The sequence below is a fragment of the Saccoglossus kowalevskii genome, chromosome 6, assembly GCF_978046115.1.
Source record: "Saccoglossus kowalevskii chromosome 6, keSacKowa6.1, whole genome shotgun sequence".
In the NCBI taxonomy this organism is placed as follows: Eukaryota; Metazoa; Hemichordata; class Enteropneusta; family Harrimaniidae; genus Saccoglossus; species Saccoglossus kowalevskii.
The window spans coordinates 21970202-21991519 of NC_140646.1; the positions used below are offsets into that span (position 1 = coordinate 21970202).

A 21318-nucleotide genomic window follows, 5' to 3' on the forward strand; every position below is an offset into this window, starting at 1 on the left:
CCGGTTCGGTTAGAGGTAAAATACACCACGAATATTCACTTTTGAGATAACTTTTTGGTATGTGTTGGTTCTTGGATATCTAAGCTTCGTCGTCCTATACTTCGTTTAGTAATTCGAACTTCCAAGTTTGCGTAAAAAGGGAGAGTTTCGCGATTTCGACATCGAAAATTCCTTTGCTTCATAATTTGCTGAGGGACGGCCGCTTTGGTATATGCTCTGTAACTTGCAGCACATGAATCTAAAAACCTTAGGTAATCAAACAAAAATGACGTAGTACTAAAGTCCAAAAAGTACGTTCATGGTCTGCATTTTTCGTAGCATAAAATCGATTTGCTCCCTCGCTTATTGTGACACCCTCAAATTAACTGATTTCCATTCCTCCCAAGCGTCAAAATGGTATGTGCCTCTATTTTACGCCACGACTCGAAACAGTCTTTTTTGCCTGACGTGTTCATTTGTCTCCAAGAACGTTTCAGTGGATGTCGCTGTCGTACTCTGGGTCTTGCTGATAATATTTTGGTTCAAATTCACGTACCAATCGCCGAGCAACTCAAATTTTCAACTAAAGCTAATTTGCATAACAATGTTTTTGTAGCTTACTAAAATTAAAATATGATTGGGGTCGCAGTCACCGAAACTGCATGTCGCGGTAAGTAGTCTCTCACCTCTTGACGCAATGATCCCGGGACCCGCCGTAGTCGGCAGTATTTTCATTCGAGGTCAATTTTGGATCACCAGGTCATTCCTAAACGCATAATTAGGACTGAATCGAGAATCAATTTTGGGTGCCAGAAATCATCCAAAGACGTTTATTTGGGTATAATTTGCGCTGTCAAGACAAAGTTCAGGCTAATAAAATAAGATTGACGACGTTTTCCCATGAGAAAAAAGTGAATTATTTGTTGAAAAAGGCGGAGAAAAATTGATACGCAGAAATCGTGACGTTGACTCTACGCATGCAATGCAGCGTCATGGAAATTGTCTACAGTACACGTACACGCATCTTTCGATGACGTGATTATTTTGCCAGCCAGCCCAGGACGCCATACAGACATTGTACTAAGGTAAGAGCCTTTGCCCTTTTCCACAAATTTTAATATATTCTTAACAATTGCTTTACCTCTAAAACTCTGCACACCATGATATGATCATTCAGTGTTTTGTACTAAACGACTCATCGCTTAGCAAAGCCAATTTTCAGGATTTATTGGCACATGATGTCATGAATCAGAGAAACTAATGACCAAAAATAAATATTGCATCGTATATAAATGATGACAGCGATTTACTAGGCCTATGGCCTGTGAACTATTATGATGTGTGTGCACGGTGCGACTAGTAACAATTACCTAACCTACCGGTTCTTCACGGCCACAGTTGTCGCGATGCATCTCAATAAAATAGCATCTAAAACCAATTAAGGCCGATATGTGTAAATAGTTGTACATTAATAGTCTAGTCTATGCAACCAGCAATAATGACATGCAAGAATGGCATTGGCAAAATGATGACCTCGGATGTAGCCATGTCTAGGGGCATGGATATGATTTATAGTCTTTGCCCATCAATGTAATGTTATAGTGTCTATGAAGTATGTGATCATGATTAATCTTCATGATCATTTGTGACCACACCATTGATTATTCGGCATAGGCTATCACACACTGTATAATATTGAGCAGAAAGTCATGCAAGAAATTGCATTTGATTCACCACATTGGCATGGCTGGCTGTATTCATTCATACTTTTTCATGATCATTGTTTGGTTCACTACAAGTTTCTTGTGATTTAGGCGGATTTTTGTCACATGCAAGAAACAGCAAGAGCTGCAATGTGTACATCAGGGGGCTTTTATCATGCTTGTGATGTTGCTATTGTAGGTAAATGGCCACAGCAGGAATGTACATAACTGTCATTTATTAGGCAGAAACTGATAGGGGCCAATTCCTTGTGCTCACTACATACACATTGCCAGCTGCCATTTTTGAAATGGTGCCACCGAACAACAGTTCATGCCACTCACCTCAACCTTAAACAATGACGTGTGTTGTCATTTGTTATTAATTTTATTATTATGGAAATGAGTTACCTTTTTCTAAAATAAACAAAATTTGATAGTAATATCATCATATAAAAAAAATGTTTAAAATGATTGTATTTGATATAGACTGAACATTTTGGGGAAAAAATAAATCTAAAATAATAAAATCCCTGCCTAACTACCCAATAGTTTTTACTCTAATACTGGAAACACCAAATTTGTTTTTCATTGGCCTCATAATGGTTTGAGATCTTTTTAACATAGTCCACATAAATAATGAGGGATGAACTGGGATTCTGTACAAACAGGTCCATGCATTTACATTCTATGTTTCTGGTTTGATGTTGACTCATTTACAGCCCTGTCATTGGTGATACAAGAAGTTTATTCCTTATAGCATGTATGTGAGCTGTCTTATGCAAACCAACAATGCTGTTTTTGCACATGGTCAATTCACTCCGATTATATGTCAGTTGACACATTACCATTGCCATGCGATAAATTCATTACTTTTACCGGTTCTATCAGTCTGATGGAATTGATATCATCATTGATAACTCTATGAAGTTCAAATACATTCCATATAGTCTCTTTGCACCTACTTTATTTCTTATTCATTCTGAATGGACAGTTGGATGAACATACAATAGCCTAAAAGTAAGGGGGTATATTTGTACAACACCCTGTAATTTTGCATGATATGGGTCTATAACACTGTCTTGTAAACAGTTAACTACTGGTTTTGTACAGTTTATTGTTGCTGCACATATACTTATTGAAAACAACAAGATATAGTATTTTTGGCAATATGACTATTACCAAACTGGTCGGTGCTGATACCTATCATTTGGGTCTTCCGTCGACACTTATCTGCTTTTGCACCATGAGTCGTTCCATGCACATCATACCAGATTTAATCATGACACTCCGTTTACAACACTAATTTACCTCATTATAATGTGCATAACCTGTGTTTTCATTGAGAGGATGCTTGAATGCACGGTAGTGCTTTCAGCATCCTCTCACTAGTTATTTACAATGTGCCTCAAGATTTAATTTATGGAAAGTCCAATCATATTCAAAGCATTTCAACAATGTTCTTCCTATTGAACATTCCTCTACTCAACACATTACTCAAATCATTCATTACAATATATAATCCTTACCACTTGTTTTATTATTTTCTTCCAGGCGAGATAATTTAACCATCACCTGTATCTCCTATTGGTTCAACTTTTTACTTTATTCTTACTCGAATTTTTTTGTAAACTTGTTGTATATTGATGGTTAAGATAAAAAATAAAAACTTTATTTTTTCCTTGTTCATTACAGACGTTTATTCTATTCGCACTATTTTTACATGGTTGTCTTCCAACTAGTCATGCTGAGTGATGTCTAATAGCAGCTGGCCAAATTACAATCGAGTGGTGGGTGGGTCACAGTCAAGTACAAATAAGCAATTCACTGCCAAAGAACAAATATAATCATTCCTTCCGATCAAGTACTTTAACCCTCTTGATTCAAATGACATAACCAAAAGACGTAAGACATCACCTACTTCCTATAACACACAACACTATATTCACATAATTGTTCATACATGTATACATTGTCATAGCAAAATCAATTACATAAATTTACCAACAGCTCCAGCAAATCATCTGCCCATATTAACTATAGCCTCTTTTGTAATCCCTCTAATACTTATATTTTGTGTTTCAATTACATAATGTTAGTCCAAAAATTCAGCTTCTATTATTTGAACACAATCCTATTATCAAGGTCACGTTTGTGTTGCGCTGGTCCCGCTAACTCTGGGTTATAATTGTCGTCCAAATAATTCACGTCCCAAATTTTGGTTTCCTGGTGCCTCTATAAATAAACTACACTACCGCTTGGCTGAATTAATGATATATCACCCCCAAAATGGATGAATGGGCGAAAATAGTTTCTTTTTTTTACCCGCGACATTTTCCCCGAGCCATTCACGCTAAATTACGATTATCCGGGCGCCTCTACTAAATAACCTATCTAAGCGCTCTGCTGAATCATTCAAATAAACATGAAAGAATGGGCGAACATTCGAAACGTTCGTCGTGATATTGCATTACTTGCATTACATTCTGTTTTTGTCGTGCCATACATTGCATTTTTAGAGTCCCTCAATTTTGTTTCAAAGGCTACTGTCTCACGGAGATAACCAGAACGTTGAAAACTTCAACGTCGTCGTGAAATTCACGTGCAGTAAGTTACGTTTTTGGATTCCCCCAAATTTGTTTTTACCTTTGTCACCTATTCCCGCATCAAAGTGAAATACAGCATTAATATTTGTTCCCCGGTAATCTTCGCTGGTATTTTCGCTCGGAAACACCAGGGCCATAAGACTTGATTTCCAAGGACGCAGGTCGTTTGGATCGAACGATTTATTTTGTTCGTTGTATGCCTAGAAACATGGCAACGTTGTTGTTTTGGTGAATATATAGAACATGCCCTATTCAAATAAAGAATTTTGATATGCCAATCGAACAACCCCGGATCCGTACTGGAACGTCTCCAGTATAAAGAGTCCTCTACTCCCTGGAATCTTAATATGGCACTTTCTTTTCAATGCGTCTTTAATGTAATCACAGTGTTGAGGGACTGTGATGTAATCGATAATGTTGACGTCGCCGTACGTAAAAACACACTTTCGAACTTGACAACATTCAGTCTCTGACAACTAACCATATGAATGGAAATATCAGTTAAATCAATCATGAGGACTGATGATTCGATTGATGGCCTGATGGCCGGAATAGCTGTATTCTTCATTTCTATGCAATTGTGATTCTCAATTTCTAAAATATTGCTGGTATGGACAACAACGGCTGACAGACTATTTTGATTCTGTAAGCTTTCTTGACACGGGCAACTGACTTTAATTTTTTTGTTACTATTCCGTCTTTTTCTCGGTCATATTTTACACTGATAAGTAAGTAAACGATCCGGCACATAGTCATCATGAGATACTGGATAACAGGTAGGACCTGAAGGTAGCGTCAACTTATAGCATTAATGGGCAGGTGACAATCCTTTTTTTTAAATTCATTTACTAGGGTTTCCGCATGAAGTAACACGTTATCATTATATCAAGAAAAAATAAGAATTTCTTTTGTCCAAATTGTGTATAATTGATTATATAATTAATATATCATGGGCAATTTTGTAAAGTGTACATTTATGTACTACCGTTAAAATATGCACACCATTCAAATGATAAAAACTTCAAATAGTACACACACAGAGTAAACACAATTATCGAGAGTGATGTTGGATTACTGGTAGTAACATGATGTGCATTATATGTAATTGGTGATGGGAATTACCAAGCCATTTTATAAAATAGTGAACAAATATTTTCGTAACAAACACTTACCGTAAATTACACCCATCATTGTCAGTGATGGAATATTTTATATTGAAATTTCTTAGTTTTATTAAATCGCGGGTGTCGGGACCCAAACATAAAACGCGACATATCAGGGTTCGTGAGGGGAGGTTCATGCGTTGAATAAATAGCACATATACACACGTGTTCGTAGTAAGTTTTCTTTATTGAAAAACATCACAGCCTCCATGCCCACATGGATTCAACTCATTGTTGTGAATTTTATAGAGCTATATCAGAGGCATACCGATCAAGGAGTATGTCTAGTCGCGATTTGACACCCCGCCAACACCTTGAGTCAGGCGGTTGTCACCCTCTGGATCTTAGTAATTGACGACAGTAAGTGTTAAGTCGTCTTTTCCAGCCCTTTTGAGACCAATTAAAACATTATTTCTTTTACTTACTGGGATGTAACTTTTACTTATTTCTTTTACATCCGAGTTCACGTATACCAATTTTATAACTTACAAAATATTCGTACACTATTGTCAAGTAATATGAGAGGCTGCACTAGAAACTTGGATATATACATCCCAGTTAACGTATACGCATTCTTACTACCTTATACTAAAATATGAAGTAACACAGATAGGGGAAATGTCTCATGGCATGGAAAAATAATAAATAAATCTTTTGTCCAGGTTATATGATAAATATTTTGAGTGTTTATGTATTAAAATATACAATCATAGTACATGTACAAAGTAAACAAAACTATGTGAATTTGCATAGGTTGTGGGAATTTCAAGTTCGTTGTTGTTTTTGGTGAATATAGAACATGTTAAAGCCCAAAATTGTAGCAATAATGTTCACGTCGCTGTACGTCAAAACACACTCTCGAACTTGACAACATTCACTTACGGATCACTAAGCAAATAAGTGGAAATACCAGTTACACCACTCATGAAAATTGATGATTCGATTGCTGACCGGGATAGCTGCATTTAGTGTTCATTTCTATGCAATATAAAATCATATCGATGCTGTGGGCGGCGAAGGCTGACAAATTGTTTTGGTTCGGTGGCCGGCTCTCATGGCACGGGCAACTGACATTTGCTGACTTTTTTTACTATATTCTGACGTGTTCTGGGCTGTATGTAACAGTCAGACACTGACAAGTAAGTAGGTTGGTACTAGTAAACAGCCCTGGACATAGTCAATATAGGAGTCTGAGTCAGTTAGGCCCTGAAAATAGCGTCATCGCAAAGTATTCCATTAATGAACGAAGTTCACATAACAATCTTATGTTTACAAATAATCACATAAATTTTGACAAGTTGCTACTACCTTATACTAAATCATGTTTAGATATTTAGAGTACTAACAAATTCCCACGTCCGATTAGATTTAAAATACACCACGATTATGTTGGTTCTTGGATATTTCAGCTTCGTCCTGATTTCAATATCGAAAACGCCTTGGCTTAAAGCGCGGTAGTCGTCGCGCTGCGCAAGTGCTAGACATATAGGTCTCGTATAAACAAATATGGCGACTTTGACTGTTGCGCAGATCAACGAGTACAAACTAAGACGTTTCCAAGCTTTTATTAAGTAGTTTTCATGTTATTGGAAGGTATCGAAGGAGTCACTGGCGGCGATCGGTTCAAGTCGCGCCAAGGTCAAACCTCATACTTGTGATTTCCATTTGAAGAGCGCATTGGATTGTGACAAAATCAATGTTTATCAACACAAATGTCACACATGCGCAGTACGACGACTACCGCGCTTTAATTATTTGCTGGGGGACGGCCGCTTAGGTACCTGCTCTGTAACTTGCAGCACATGAACCTAAAAACGTTAGGTAATCAAATTCACGGGAAGTTGACAATCCCTAATATTGCTAAATCGCCAGTTGTGAACTTTATCAGGATTCCCGTATGAAAGTACACATCAGTCTAGCATGGAAAAATATTGATTACTTTTGTGCAGGTTATATAATAAAATATGAAATAATTAATATTTAATGAATAAAATGAAATATGTACACATTATATCTAATAGGGGTGGGTATTGCCAAGCAAGTTTATAAACAAATATTTCGTAAATAACACTGACCGCGAAATACGCCTTTGAGAAGTGTCACTGACGGAATATTTTATATTGCAATTTCTTTCAATTGTTGTTTCAGTTGTATTGCAATGCAATAGTATTGTAAATATATATATATTCCTTTATTTCATTGTTGAGACTGAGTTATACAGTTTGTTACGTGCTACAATTTATCTATATCGGAAAACGATTATGGGAATTAATAAACAATATTCGACTATTCTTTGCAACACCAATAAGATCATAATGGTAATGTTTATTGGTCTTTGAAACTAGAGGCATTATCAGAGCATGGGTCTTATTTTGAAACACCTGCCAGGATGGTATCCCCAGAATAGCACCAGTTGTTAAAGAAACATAACATTTAATTCTCAACAAGGATGAAAGGACCAGTTACTGAGACAAAGCCCTACTCTACGCGAAACCCACCAGATACTAAACCCACTTATCGCGAAAGCCACTAGTATCGCGAAGCTACTAGTAACTGAGACAAAAGATAAGTAAGATAACTCGTTGTTGAATTGTAGCCTTGAATATGTTCCAAAATACCTCCCAGTAATCACCATTATATATAAGGTTATTTTCATTTTCTGAAAACGTGGTCATGTCGTCAGTCAGATGGCAATGTCTTATTATATTCTATAGTTTTTTTGTTTTTTTTTTTGATTACCAAAATAAATAATAATGTAACAGCGGACATTCCTGCCTCTCACCTTTTTGTTATCAAGAATTTTCTGTAAAATGTCTTTTTATTACTAGGGCTGTAGAATTATTGTAAATGCTTTTAACTAATAAATTACCGTCGCTAAATGAAGAAAAATGAAACCCATGGGAATAATGGCCTTTCAACGAATTTCTACTTGACTGTCTGGCCCTTCATTAGATTACCTGTAATCTAGTCTTTGAATAAAGAGAAAAAACGAGGCCACGTGTCTCACAGTCAATGTTAAGGTGTAATTACCCCATTGGGGAAAAGGGCAAATATAAAAGATTCATACAACATTGGCGACCAATCACCTTTCTCAACACGTTTTTTTAAAAAAGCTGCTAAATACATTGCTAAAACAACTGACAAGGTCGATGACTACCTTTTATTAAACATTGAAGAAACAAAACAGGATCATACTAAACATTATTAGCTTAAGCAATTAGATTCATGAATAGATATGCGACAGTTTTCCGCAAAGTGCGTACGTGTCGATAAATTCGTTAAGCAAAATGTTTTCAACGATCCGAGATCAAATAAAGAATACTTGTCGAATAAAATGGTCGGTAACCCCCCCCCCCTCCTCCCGATGAAACATATAAGGACACTCAATATAAAATAGAAATCATGGATTGAGAAGTCAGCTACTATTTCATATAGCCCAATGAGTTCTAACGATAGTATAGTAATGCATGCAGCTGCGTATTGAGAAAACGAAAGTGTAAACGAATAGCCCTGAATGCATGTATCTATGGATCCCTCGATTTTAAATGGTAAACACTTAATCTCTTTCAAAAGTAACGCTCGATAACTGGTTACGACGGGAATGCTTTATTTGGAAATCGGACTAGTGGTGAGCAACATTAATTGTATTGAGCTGAATTTGGTAACAGTGGCGGATCCAGAGGGGGCCATGCCCCCCCCCCCAAACGCATGACGATTCGTATCATCTGGATTACGCATAGCTTCTCTGCGATTTACGTAGCTTGGACCCCCCCAATACATTTTGCTGGATCCGCCACTGTTTGGTAAATCAGCTAAATTGTGATCCCGCAATCAGACAAGGAATCCTTATGGTAGACTGTGAGCGAAAGTAACATGGATGGATACAGGTAGACTACAGTTCCTTCGAGGTTATCGACTCTACATTTATCTACCAGACTATAGTGTGTTATTACAGCTACATTAGTGATGTGTGTAATGAAGTCGACAAACAATGCATCACTTTACTTTAAATGCTTCGATAATTCTGTTATTAGGATTGATCCAAAGGCGCTCGGAATGTTACTTGGATAATAAAAAATGACCTAAAGTAGGTCATCAAAAACCGATGCAGATGTTTTTTTTTATATAGCGAACTATTAGCTCAATTTCATTCAATTCAATTTAAAAATACAACGTATAATGATACAACATACAACATTTAAATTTTGAGGCTATGCAGTACGCGCGTACATGTTTGGAAGTGCGCATGCTCGGGTCTCTGCTTCAAATAATCCGCGTAGATGGATTTGTCCTATTTGCTCTGGTGTTTAGATTTTCACAGGATTTAACCCGTTTTAGTTCGAATAAAGGTAATATAAGTCGATCGATAGTTTCTACCGATATCACGCTTGAGTTTTGTGAAGCGGATCGAAATATAATTTGGAAAATCATGTTAATTTTTAATATTATATACTCAATCTGATGGACTAATATCTGTAATAGGCGTACATCTTATACATATATGGAGTGGAATATTCCACCACTACCTGGCGGTTAACAAATATCGTAGTTTAATAATGCAATGAAGCACAGGTTTCTATTGCAATACGATGTTGTAATATAGATACGTGTTGATACGTGAATTGTTTTTTCAAGAGCTTGTTTTGTGCTGTCGTCCTACTTCAACCTTACATTCTTATCTACCGCCACCAACGACGTGTGGATGTGGTCGGTTTTAATGCACGTGCCTTTCCACTCAACCTGAGGCTTCTCGGATGTGAACCAATGTCTCGGGGATATAGTGCTCTACGTTATCAGCCCGAGTGGAGGAACGGGCCAAGGAACGTTTGTTTGGGTCACCCACTGGAACAAACATACCCAAAATGAAACTGACCTTTCGAACAAACAAAGTCTCTTGATTGTTGTGAGTGTTTACAAATCTAAATTTGTATTCTGCAGTCAATTAGCCATCCACAATCTCAGTATTCATATTTGAGACTCCCGTTATGACCGCTGGGAAATTAACAGACGTGGGCATTATACTTATTTCCCCGTGACATTTCCTCTTTCAATTCGTACATTATTTTCATAACGTATATTTGATCGGACACGCCCTGTAACGTCACTACTTGTGCTATCGAATTCATGAATCTTTGATTCCAAATTCATTATTAGTTTACTTTTATATTTTTTTTTTTGGGGGGGGGGGCAATATTACGTTTATAAACGATTCCCAACACAAACACTTTTACGACGGGGACACAATAATTTCCCCATGTTTATGGTGTCTGTAACTTTATTCCCTAACCAATCGAATCAGTGATGTTAGATCTGTGTACACTCAATCTTTTAACATCGGTTGATACAGTGTTTTCTATCATCAACTGATTTACAATTTAAAGTTAGTGCGGTTTAACCTAAAAACGGTTGTCAAGAAAAGCGCCCCCACTTTAAATGAACGAAAACGCAATTAAAAGTAGTGTTTGAACAGTATATAGACTAAATCAAACGCCAACTGTTCGATTGGTCGGCAGATTTAATTGCACACACTAGAAATTAACTCACATTTGCGCGATACACATCTGTTCATGCGAATAGAAGACCGTTTTATAGACTAAATATGTATGATTCGGAACAGACAGAACTGTCTTGGTTTGTTCAGGAAATTAGCATATTCAGATTAACAGCGAGATATATATAACAGCCAATCAAAGTGGCCAGTGGTTAAATCTTAACGTTGATTGGCTGTTACATTATCTCGCTGTTAATTTGAATATGCTTATTTCGCGAACAAACTATGACAATTATACATTTTCTCACATGCACTATATCGACTGACGGTTGTCATAGTAATGAAGGACGACCTTCACATTCTTCCCAACTCTTGACTGTTGTGAAGAAGACCGTTGAGACAAAAGACATTTAACAGGACTTTGTGTTTGGGAATTACAAATTTTGGGAACACGTTCAGATACTATAATGCACCTCTTCTTAAATAATAGTGTTAAGTTTTCTTTGGGTTAGCTCTCTCTGGCCTATTTCATTCCTATGAATGCTGTCTTTATCTTCTCTGCCAGTTGAGTTGGTGGTAGGCAGATTCTGAGGCGCCGAAAGACGAGACACCCTAGGTTTATCAGACAGAGCAATAGATTCACCGAAAAAAACACAATTACAATAGAAGCAGGCACACAACGTGAAAATTACTTTATTGGTATTTAATAACATGAATACGCAAATTAAGTAAAAGTGTAATTTTGTACACTTTTAATTAAAAGTGTAATTTTGTACACTTTTAAATAATTAATCTGAAAGAAATTCTCAATTACCAAACTAATTACAGTAAACAGTATTTGAACGTTTGATGCAAACTAATTAATTAAGGTAGCTAGAAGGTTTTGTGACGTTTTTAAATAAAACATTCTCTGTCTGTTGTCTCGTTCAGAACAGTAATTTAGGTTATATATATCAAAAGACTAAGTATAGAGGTGCAAGTTCGCACAAACTGGACAGACATTGTTTACATAATTATCACGTGACATCAAAAATGGCGAACTTTGTAAAAATGACTAAGTCCGCGATTGCGAGAGCACACTGCGGAATTTCCTGGTGAAATTTACGTCAAGCATTGTCCGTAATCAAGTCCATTGAAATGCGTCTCCGATAATCAAAAGACCTATTATTCCGATTTCTATGCAGGTTTGTTTTTTTGTCCCCAAATTATTTCATACTTGGCACCTTTAACAGACTATTATTCTGTGACAAAGCATTTTCTTTTAAAAACCCAGACATATTTCGCACCATCATTATCTTTTGAACGATGACTGCGAGTTTCAATGTCCTAGTCCGAACGCACTTGATTTGGCGGCGGTCCCAATGAGTCGTACTCGATCAAAACTTCAACTCGAGAAAAACGCGAAAAACAGTTTTGGTTAATAAAACACTGTAGATTTGCTGCATTATTATAAATATACGCTAAAAATGGCCAAACATATTAACCACTGATATCATAGAACTCATAAAGAGTGTCAGATAATGAATAATTTCAAGCTCGAGCGTGAAAAATGAAGAGAATTAAATGAAATATTAACCTATTTGTTGAAAGACAATAATGTCACAAATATACGTATGATTCTTAAACGCCACTAATAATTTATTAAGTGCTTCAGAATAATAGTATGGCAGCCAAGATATGCTCACACAATTTCGTGACGTCTGTGTATATATACTAAGTTCTTTCACTCATTTCGCCCTGGATTGGAATGCTTTGGCTATGTCCTAGAATTGAAATTTCATTTCACGGTTTAAGAATCTCCACTGTGTATGAATGAATTAAAACCCATCAATCTAGCAAAGTATCCCGAATGCTGAATGATAAATGAATAAAATGCCACTAGATCAAACTTCATCAGTTGACCGGTCTGAGAATATTACTATGGCTCCAATTAGATACGAAAATACTGCCATTACGAAGAAAAGGCGGTCCACGACTTTTGCTACGTATCTCCACTCTGCTAGCATCTGAAATGACAAAAATGACTGTTAAATGCTGAATCAACCATGCATGCTACATATTCACAATGTTTAATGTAATTGATCACTTTTGAAAATATATACACGTGTTCCAGGGTTGCTACGTTACTGAAAAAAGGGGGTAGGAAGATTAGCGTAAGAGCTACTAACAATTGAAAGCAAACTAAAAAAAATATATATTTGAAAATGCTATCAGGGGTAAATTCTTCCTCCACGGGGTTCTCCACACTTGCCAGGGGGGAATCTCGTCTCGTCTCTATATCTCGTCCCCTTGAGGTATGGGATCGGGGAAGTCACTTAAGCTTTACAGTCAAATAAGACATACACAACGAAATACGTTTCAACTCTCGTCTTAGTCGATCAATCGAGCACTCTATAAGACACAGCGCCCTGGGAAAAAATCCCCAAGACTATCGCAAGGCTGACCCAAGACTCTTTTAGACTGCGTCAACACTCGCCCAAGGCTCTCCAGGACTGCGTCTGTTCTAGTGTACTCATCCAGACCAACTCAAACTCTCTTTATTCATTTTCAAAACTCTAACCAATTACAAAACAGTAAAAAGACTCTAGGGCGTAACCTTCAATCATAAAGCCAATCACACTAAGTACTGAATACGTCATATCTTTTGATTAATCGTTCACTACATTAATAACTATGAATATTATTATAAACTGTCAGAATGAGTAGTCTGAATAGCGATGGTTATCTCGTAATTAGTTCCAAATCACTGAGCCAAGTTCCGTCCAAAACTTCAAATAGGCCTAAACGATGACAGACATAACACAGCAATTCAGCTAATAATCAGCTAATTAAGTCGGTTAACAGAAACGCAAAAACAAATTCATGACAATGCCTTGTTTTCGACATTTTGAATACGTTCGACCGCGTGATCAATAAATTGCTTGTATGTGTTTTAAATTAGTATTTAACTTGAAATAAACGCGTCTAAAATATATTTATTTTAATTTTAGTTGACGCGATCCAAAAATCTTCAAATATGGGGTTGGAATTCACAATAGATCTTGAAATCTCCATGCACCTAGTATAACTTCAATGAATGGATAAGATGATTCCTATTCCACATTATGAATTCCTCTGTCATGCAAAAGTATGACCATCAGTGAAGCATGGCCCTAAAGTAAGCTATTTACTAACTTGCTTGCGTTACACAACAATGTTCACGGCAGAACATATCAATTATGGAAGAAACAGCAGCGCGTATGAATAAACATGCGTATAGCTCACCACTGTGAAAGTAAGGCAAACTCCAATTCCCAGTTCCCATCTTCAAACTACATGTATAAAAGATATCTATCATCTAAGAAAATGCCTCACACAACATTACCTATAATGCAGCTTCATGAATTTGAATATATTGGCAAATCAGGTGTCTGGTCACTAATAATTTGCGTTTGAATCATCTGCCCACACTGTGCGCATACGCTTGTTTCGCATCTGCCATCGAATGTCTATTACACTGTTGTTCATTCCCTTCTAGCGTTGCAAACATATACGCAGGGTATAAATAGGAATAAAGTAAAGTAGGTTTTAGACCATTCGGCCGTATAACAAGTTTGCTTGGCGAGTATCAATTTGAACGCCGTTTGTTAAGTGCCCTTTTTTTATTAGTTAGTTTCAAATCTGCGCTTCGAACAACGTATGACTACTTTGAGAACTTTAAAGCGCGGTGGTCGTCGCGCAGCGCGTGTTCGAATTTCATGTAAATAAACAATGTATTTTACACGCGTTGTATACGTCGCTATGAGTCCCATATCGAACAGGACGCGGCACGACGACTGCCGCCCTTTAAATACCTAAATAACTGTAAAGTTTACATTGAAAAAATCTCACCTCTGATTCAACATTTTCTGCCTTCACGCTTGTTCGAAAGTGGCGCAGCTCGTCCAGGATTTCCTGAAGTAATGTTACACTTTTATGTATCCCGTCATGCCTTTGGAGTTCAGAAGTTGGTATGGATTGGTTGTTGGTATGCTCATTCCTAGATATATCTTCCAATGTCCACGCTGTATTGCTAGGACGATCCTTCCTGGGTTCCACGTGCACTTTGTGAGTATCCCATGTCAAGGCAAAGGGTTTCATAAACAATGCCTTGGGCAATATTTTCATGAAGATCAACCTAATTGAGGATGGCATTTTTAGATTGTAAGATGACCGGTGGTATACTTGTAATACAGCTACACTGACGCAAATAGACACTGTCACGAGAAACAAGTTAAACATCAAAAACTGAATCAATAACGGGACATGGTCAGAAGTGGCCGGGGTGATATCAGAAACAAGTACGCCAAACACAGACGTGGCAACGAGTATAGACACTCCGAATGACATCTTTTCACCAGATTCCGGTGGTAAGCACAAGACAAGTGCTGACAATAATGCCATGGCGATGGACGGTAACAAGATGTTGATAACATAGTAGAGCGGCCGCCTTTCAACAAAGATAGTATAGGTGACCAAGCTATAACCGTCGCCGTCTACGTTGTCATCGGTTATTATAGCTGTTGACTTGACCCAGTCCCATTCACTGTTATTAATGTACTTCGTATTATCAATGGCGTCATGCTTTAGGTTCATCACGATCTCTTGCCTCGTACGATCCCAGGGACCGAATTTCAATTGGCACTGTTGACTGTCGAATGGGAAATAGCGTATATCCAAGATGCACGGAGTTACAAAGATGACAGGAACGCTGTAGGTAACGTTTCCATCGTGACTGAGCACAGCTGTTGCAATCTTAGGTATCTCGTACTCACCATTGGCACTGTGGGACGGAAAAGCATTACGTCATTAAATCCGTGTATTAATACTAATCAAGTTTCGATTTAAACAAACTACATGCGTACTTATCCATGTAACCGGCTAACTTAGTACGTTTTCCATTGAATTTGCACACAATTCTAATTCGAGTCTCTTGCAGTGATATACCCACCCACGCAATACCCACCTGTTGTCCAGCATAATGTTTGGTGTCCATAAATCCTTAACAGGAATCACAATTTGATTAATATTTGAATGGTCCGCGGGATTCCAGTGAAGTTTTTCATCTCTCCACTCCTATGAGAATTGTATCACATTATTCACTACACATACACAAATTATAAAACAATGTGAATGTGAATATAATTATAAAATAACGTAAAATCTATTGTTTTTTTTAGTTCTAATGCATATACATATCCTATTCATACCTGTTGAGTCCAACCGATTGTCTTGATCAACTGATTTTTTTCCTCCTGGCAACAAAATGTATATATTAGGTAGTGTTTCATGTTGCTATGAAAACGTATTTATAATTCAGCTGATACAAATGATCATTTAAAGTACATTTTTATTTCATTATTAAAAAAATATCCGGCCATTTTTTGGAGAATAATTAATATTATTATACTTCTGTCACCGTAACGCCATAAGTTACAGCGTGCCGTAATTTTGTGGTGTTTTACGGGGTATTTTCATCCTACCGTATTAGGAAATAAGAATTCCAAATATGTGATGATTACGCGCGTAAGCGTTCTCTAATAATAAAACAAACATGGCTGCCATCATGTTTGACTGGTCTCCACACAAAGAATTTCATCGATTCTGTTCTACCCATTTTGGATTTTGGCATTTCCATGATGTATCCTTGGAAGGAAAAGATGTATAATAATAAGTTATTACGAGGATACCTCAGACAGTATGCCGTCGCATCGGCCCCTGCTGCGGGTCGGTCGATACTCCCGCTGTACTGTCTTCGTGCATACTTTGAGGTATCCTCGTAATAACCTCATATTATTTTTAAATGCTCAGTTCTAATAATATATCGTTCCTATAGAACGCGCCCTCTGGTGACAAAACACTTCTGTTACGTTACGTTATGTTTTAAAACGTGCCAGTCCATTATTAAGAAATTTCATAATCAAAATGACGAACAACTAAGCAACCAACAGAATTGTGTATTTTAAAGAATATTGCTTACACCACAGTCCTAGAAACCGGTTTGGAAGAATTTCTTTCAAACTGCGCATCAACAATGATTTAGTTCTTCCATACATTAGTATGATTAAATTATTAATTATAATATAATATAATAGTATGATTATATTATATCATTAACGCAGCTCAGAACACGCAACTAAACACACGAAAACAACCGTGGATAGTGAAGGACACGTTTCAGACGGTTATTGCAGAAAACTCAAAATTTAAGTTGGACTAGCACATGTTAAACCGACTTCAGGCTATCTAAAACTATCGGAATAACGATTTTGCTGAACTAAGAAAGAGGCGATTTGTGTTTGCCATGTAAGGCAATTTTCGTTTTCATGTACGTCAATTATTATGCCACAGAATTGCTAGAGAGTTATTGGACGAATGTATCGCTAAAACTGACAGTATCTTACTATATCCAGGATCTGCAGTATGTAAAGTGAAAACGACAACACCATCGTGTCAGTTACTACGTTGACAGGTCGAATGTCTTTGTTATAACCGTTGAAAACTTCAGTTTGTAAGTTTTCTTCGTGCGGACTCGACAACACGCCTGTAATGTGATTTGATATTATTCAATGTATACTCAAATTAAATGCAGCGAAAAACATGTTATGTTAAAAAAAGTTATGAACGGCAAGCGAGAGTATTTTGGTAGCAGAAAATTAGCATATTTTACGAGAGATAATAGCCGAGCTTATTTTTTTCAGAGAGGTCTAATATTCGCTACTAAATACCCGAGCAACCGTTTATAATATCTTTATAACACAAGAAATACGCTACAAAATAGCTGTTCATATTGCTAAGAGTAAATTTCCAATTCTCTAAATTTAATTTTCTTAGATTATACTACCATATTGAGGGGCAACGAAGATCCGTATTTTTAAACACCTAAATAGTGTGATTATTCTGAAAACATATATAATACTCAATATTGCGTCATATAATGGATCTTTGGGTTTAATTAAACTGGTATACTTTTTAAAAATGTCAGAAATTAACCTCATTTTCAGATTCCTAGGCGCAAAACGCACTCCATAGAACATACCCACAAATGACACAATTGTAAACTCTAGTGTATTTCAACGATCTAGCGGTAATACCGACCATACACTATTTTCGCACATAACAAGTGAAACATATTTTTGTTGTGATTCTTTGCATTTACGTCGATTTACAAAACAGACGACAGACTCAATGAAAGACGCGTCAATGACGTCACGTGTTCAATTCGAGCCTCTAGTATATTGAAATGAACACACACGATCCTCACGGGAAGCATTAAGTAAATATATATATTAACATATTTGGTAATACAAATTCGTATTAGTGATTGTACCAAGTTTCCTTTGTTTTGATCAGTTGATCGTACACCCACAACGGACAGTGTGACAGTCGCGTGATCCCGATTCAATTTGGTATTTGAGCTAGTTCCGCGTTAGGATCACAAGTCTTCTAGTTATAAGTTATAAATCCTTGTTTAGATTCAGACTAAACATGTTATAATACACGTTACAACACCGATGAACGAGGAATGCACAGTAATAAATGTCATTTACGGATCAGCACAGGCGCACACCGCTGGGAATAAGTCGTTTTATTAAGAGATACACCTAGTACATTTCTATAACCCTACACTTTTGTAATCGTCATAATTTGTTTTTTATATGACAATTAAAATCGGCAAAGTTGTTTTTCATCTGCATATTAGTAACGACAACAGTTTTGGATACTGCTTGACTGCTACGTCATTGTGTAAAGTAATATTGGCAATATTGTGACAGTCAGTGACTATAGCCCTCTATCCATGCGTGATTTTGTTACGATAACTGTACAAACGAAGAGGTTTGACAAATACATTCGCCGGGCTGTCATATACACCACAATAAAAAGAGCTAATAGTGTTATATATACAAATGACACCGACGTTCTAAACACTGACAGCAATGTGGCGAAGTAGTGTGTGCATTTATTTTGCTTTTCTGTCGTGATATTCACAAATGTTGACCCTTATTGCTTGTAAACTTGAAACAACAAGACTGAAAGGTGCTATTATTCAAATATTATATTTTTACCTGAATAGTTGACCACAGCTTGTATGGCAGCAAATAATAATATACCGGATTGCAACGCCATTTTGGTTTACCGGTCCCTTCAATACACAACTGTAATGTAATATATAAATATTTCTGTGTGTGTTGTGCTGCCTCTAATCAACATAAAACAGGACCACGAATTCCTAACACCTATCAATCAACTATTGGCGTTATCTTGGCTCCCCGACACAAGTAATGGTTTATGTATACTCCTAGGTAACCAGGAACAATTGTATATTAGCAGTGAGTGGAAGCGACAGTTTATCTTACCTTGAATTTGCGATTGTAGTGCCTCGCTATGTTGGTGTATTCAAACTGCAATTTTTAATGAGCGGATAATTTTAACCGAGTTGAAGTTATACTTGAACGAATTTAATTAGTATAATGGGTATTAATATTTAATACTGTTTAACCACGTGTTACGTTTGAGTGAATTGATGAAGGACATTTAAAGGAGGTTTTTCTTCAGTGAATTGTTCGATGATTGGATATGAATATTGTTTGATCGGTATTATTAATTTTAACTATTGGAACTCAATTTATTTATCAAACAATTAACGCTTTTATATTTTAATTACAGATAATAGGCTTCTTTGACATTAATATTTGAAATGAAATACGAACATACCGGAATTAGACAAAATATAGCTACAAGCAGCAATGGTGGGCTGAGCCAGATTACTATGAATATGTCAATGTCTGCACAATGAGTGTACATATGTACACATTATATACACCACAAACATATCGATTTGAAATAGTCAATGTCAATGATATATTTTATATCCAGAATTGTTGGCAATTGTGTGTATTATGTGTTTAGATGTGCTGTTATGGGTATTGGCTTGGTTGTTAATAAACCCACCTCATTCTTCTAAACAGTGTTGACCTTATAAATCTAGAAGCTAGGCCGACATAGTTGGCGGTAGTTGTTGTGCCCTTGCCCTCGGATTCAATTGGACTCAAATTACTAATTTCATCAGCGAGAATGATACAATAACTATCGCCGATTACGTCAGATGGTAAGCATACCCGTGTTTGCATATAATCACTTGCATATTAAGTAGGTCATCTGACCACCCAATCATGCCAAACTAATAAAAAAAAGTACATTCTTCTATTCCGTGTCATTCCATTAATAGCTTCACTTCACATCATAGGTAAGCGTAGTTGCTATGGACGTGATCGTAGTTGCTATGGACGTGATCGTAGTTGCTATGGACGTGATCGTGGTTCTAGGACATCTTGTCTTTACGATTATGCCAAAACATGTATTCATTCTGAGTGATCAAAAATATGGCAATTTTGAAAAAATCGGTTCGGTTTTTGGTATGTATTTGCTCGCCCCAGTTATATAAAGTCCAGGGCAGTTATATCTAGCGTGATTTTAAAGGACGGTAGTCGTCGTACTGCGCATGTGCGGCTTTTGTGTTGATAAACATTTATTTTCCCAATATCCAATGCGCTCTTCTATGTATGAGGTTTGACTGCTATGTCAAAGTCGCCATTTTTTGTTTATATGAGACACATATATCTCGCGTGTGTGTGGCGCGACGACTACCGCCCTTTAAGAATATCAATATCTACTATTTTTTCCAATATTCAAAACCGTACGTTTATTGAACTGACCAGTATGTAATATATCCACTATTTTTTTAAAGAGTACCATTGTGAAATTTCCTGTAAACCAAAGCGCCCCAGAATAGATGCCAGTTTCGGGAGTTAAAAGAATTATTATTTTATTTGCAGAATTTTCAGTTAGAGGGCGCACCTTATATATGGATGATTTACTTTCGAGATCAGACGACGACAAAATTTGCTTCATATTTATACCTGTACCTTGAATTTGAATCTGATTGTCGGCTTTCAACCAAACTATAAGATTGTGTTATCACCATTAATTGATCTCAGATAGCATCAATGACATATGTAGACTTGCGTTTTTCGGAATAAATAAATTTGTTTATGACTTAAAAATACGAAATTGGAACAATTCCCACACCGAGTTCACTATGTACTGTAGCGTACCTGTATGACGTTGTATCCATGTCGAATCAATACTTCTAATTTCTAATTTTATATTTCAGTGACAACCGCTGATTTTACTAAAACGCGAACACGTAATGGAATAATGCTAGCACAAAATAAAATGCAAACATACAATGAAATAATGTGACCATGAAATGCGAACATACAATGGAATAATGTGAACATGAAACGCGAATACGCAATGGAATAATTTGAACATGAAATGTGAACATGCAATGAACTAAT

The 21318-nt window shown here is 36.6% G+C and overlaps 1 protein-coding gene and 1 long non-coding RNA gene across 2 annotated transcripts; one reads left to right on the forward strand and one right to left on the reverse strand.

The window, feature by feature from the left end:
• Positions 1 to 1020: 1020 nt before the first annotated feature.
• On the forward strand, positions 1021 to 3368 carry LOC146742158 (uncharacterized). Its single transcript, XR_014929811.1, has 2 exons — positions 1021 to 1064; positions 3234 to 3368. It is a non-coding gene; the product is annotated as an uncharacterized LOC146742158 (long non-coding RNA).
• Positions 3369 to 12822: 9454 nt separating this feature from the next.
• LOC100378987 (neuronal acetylcholine receptor subunit beta-4-like) lies at positions 12823 to 16248 on the reverse strand. Its single transcript, XM_078014229.1, has 4 exons — positions 16168 to 16248; positions 15924 to 16033; positions 14810 to 15740; positions 12823 to 12945 (listed from the first exon to the last, which is right to left on the reverse strand). Exons 1-4 carry the CDS (start codon positions 16246 to 16248, stop codon positions 12823 to 12825), a joined length of 1245 nt encoding a protein of 414 aa, XP_077870355.1.
• Between the last annotated feature and the right edge of the window lie 5070 nt (positions 16249 to 21318).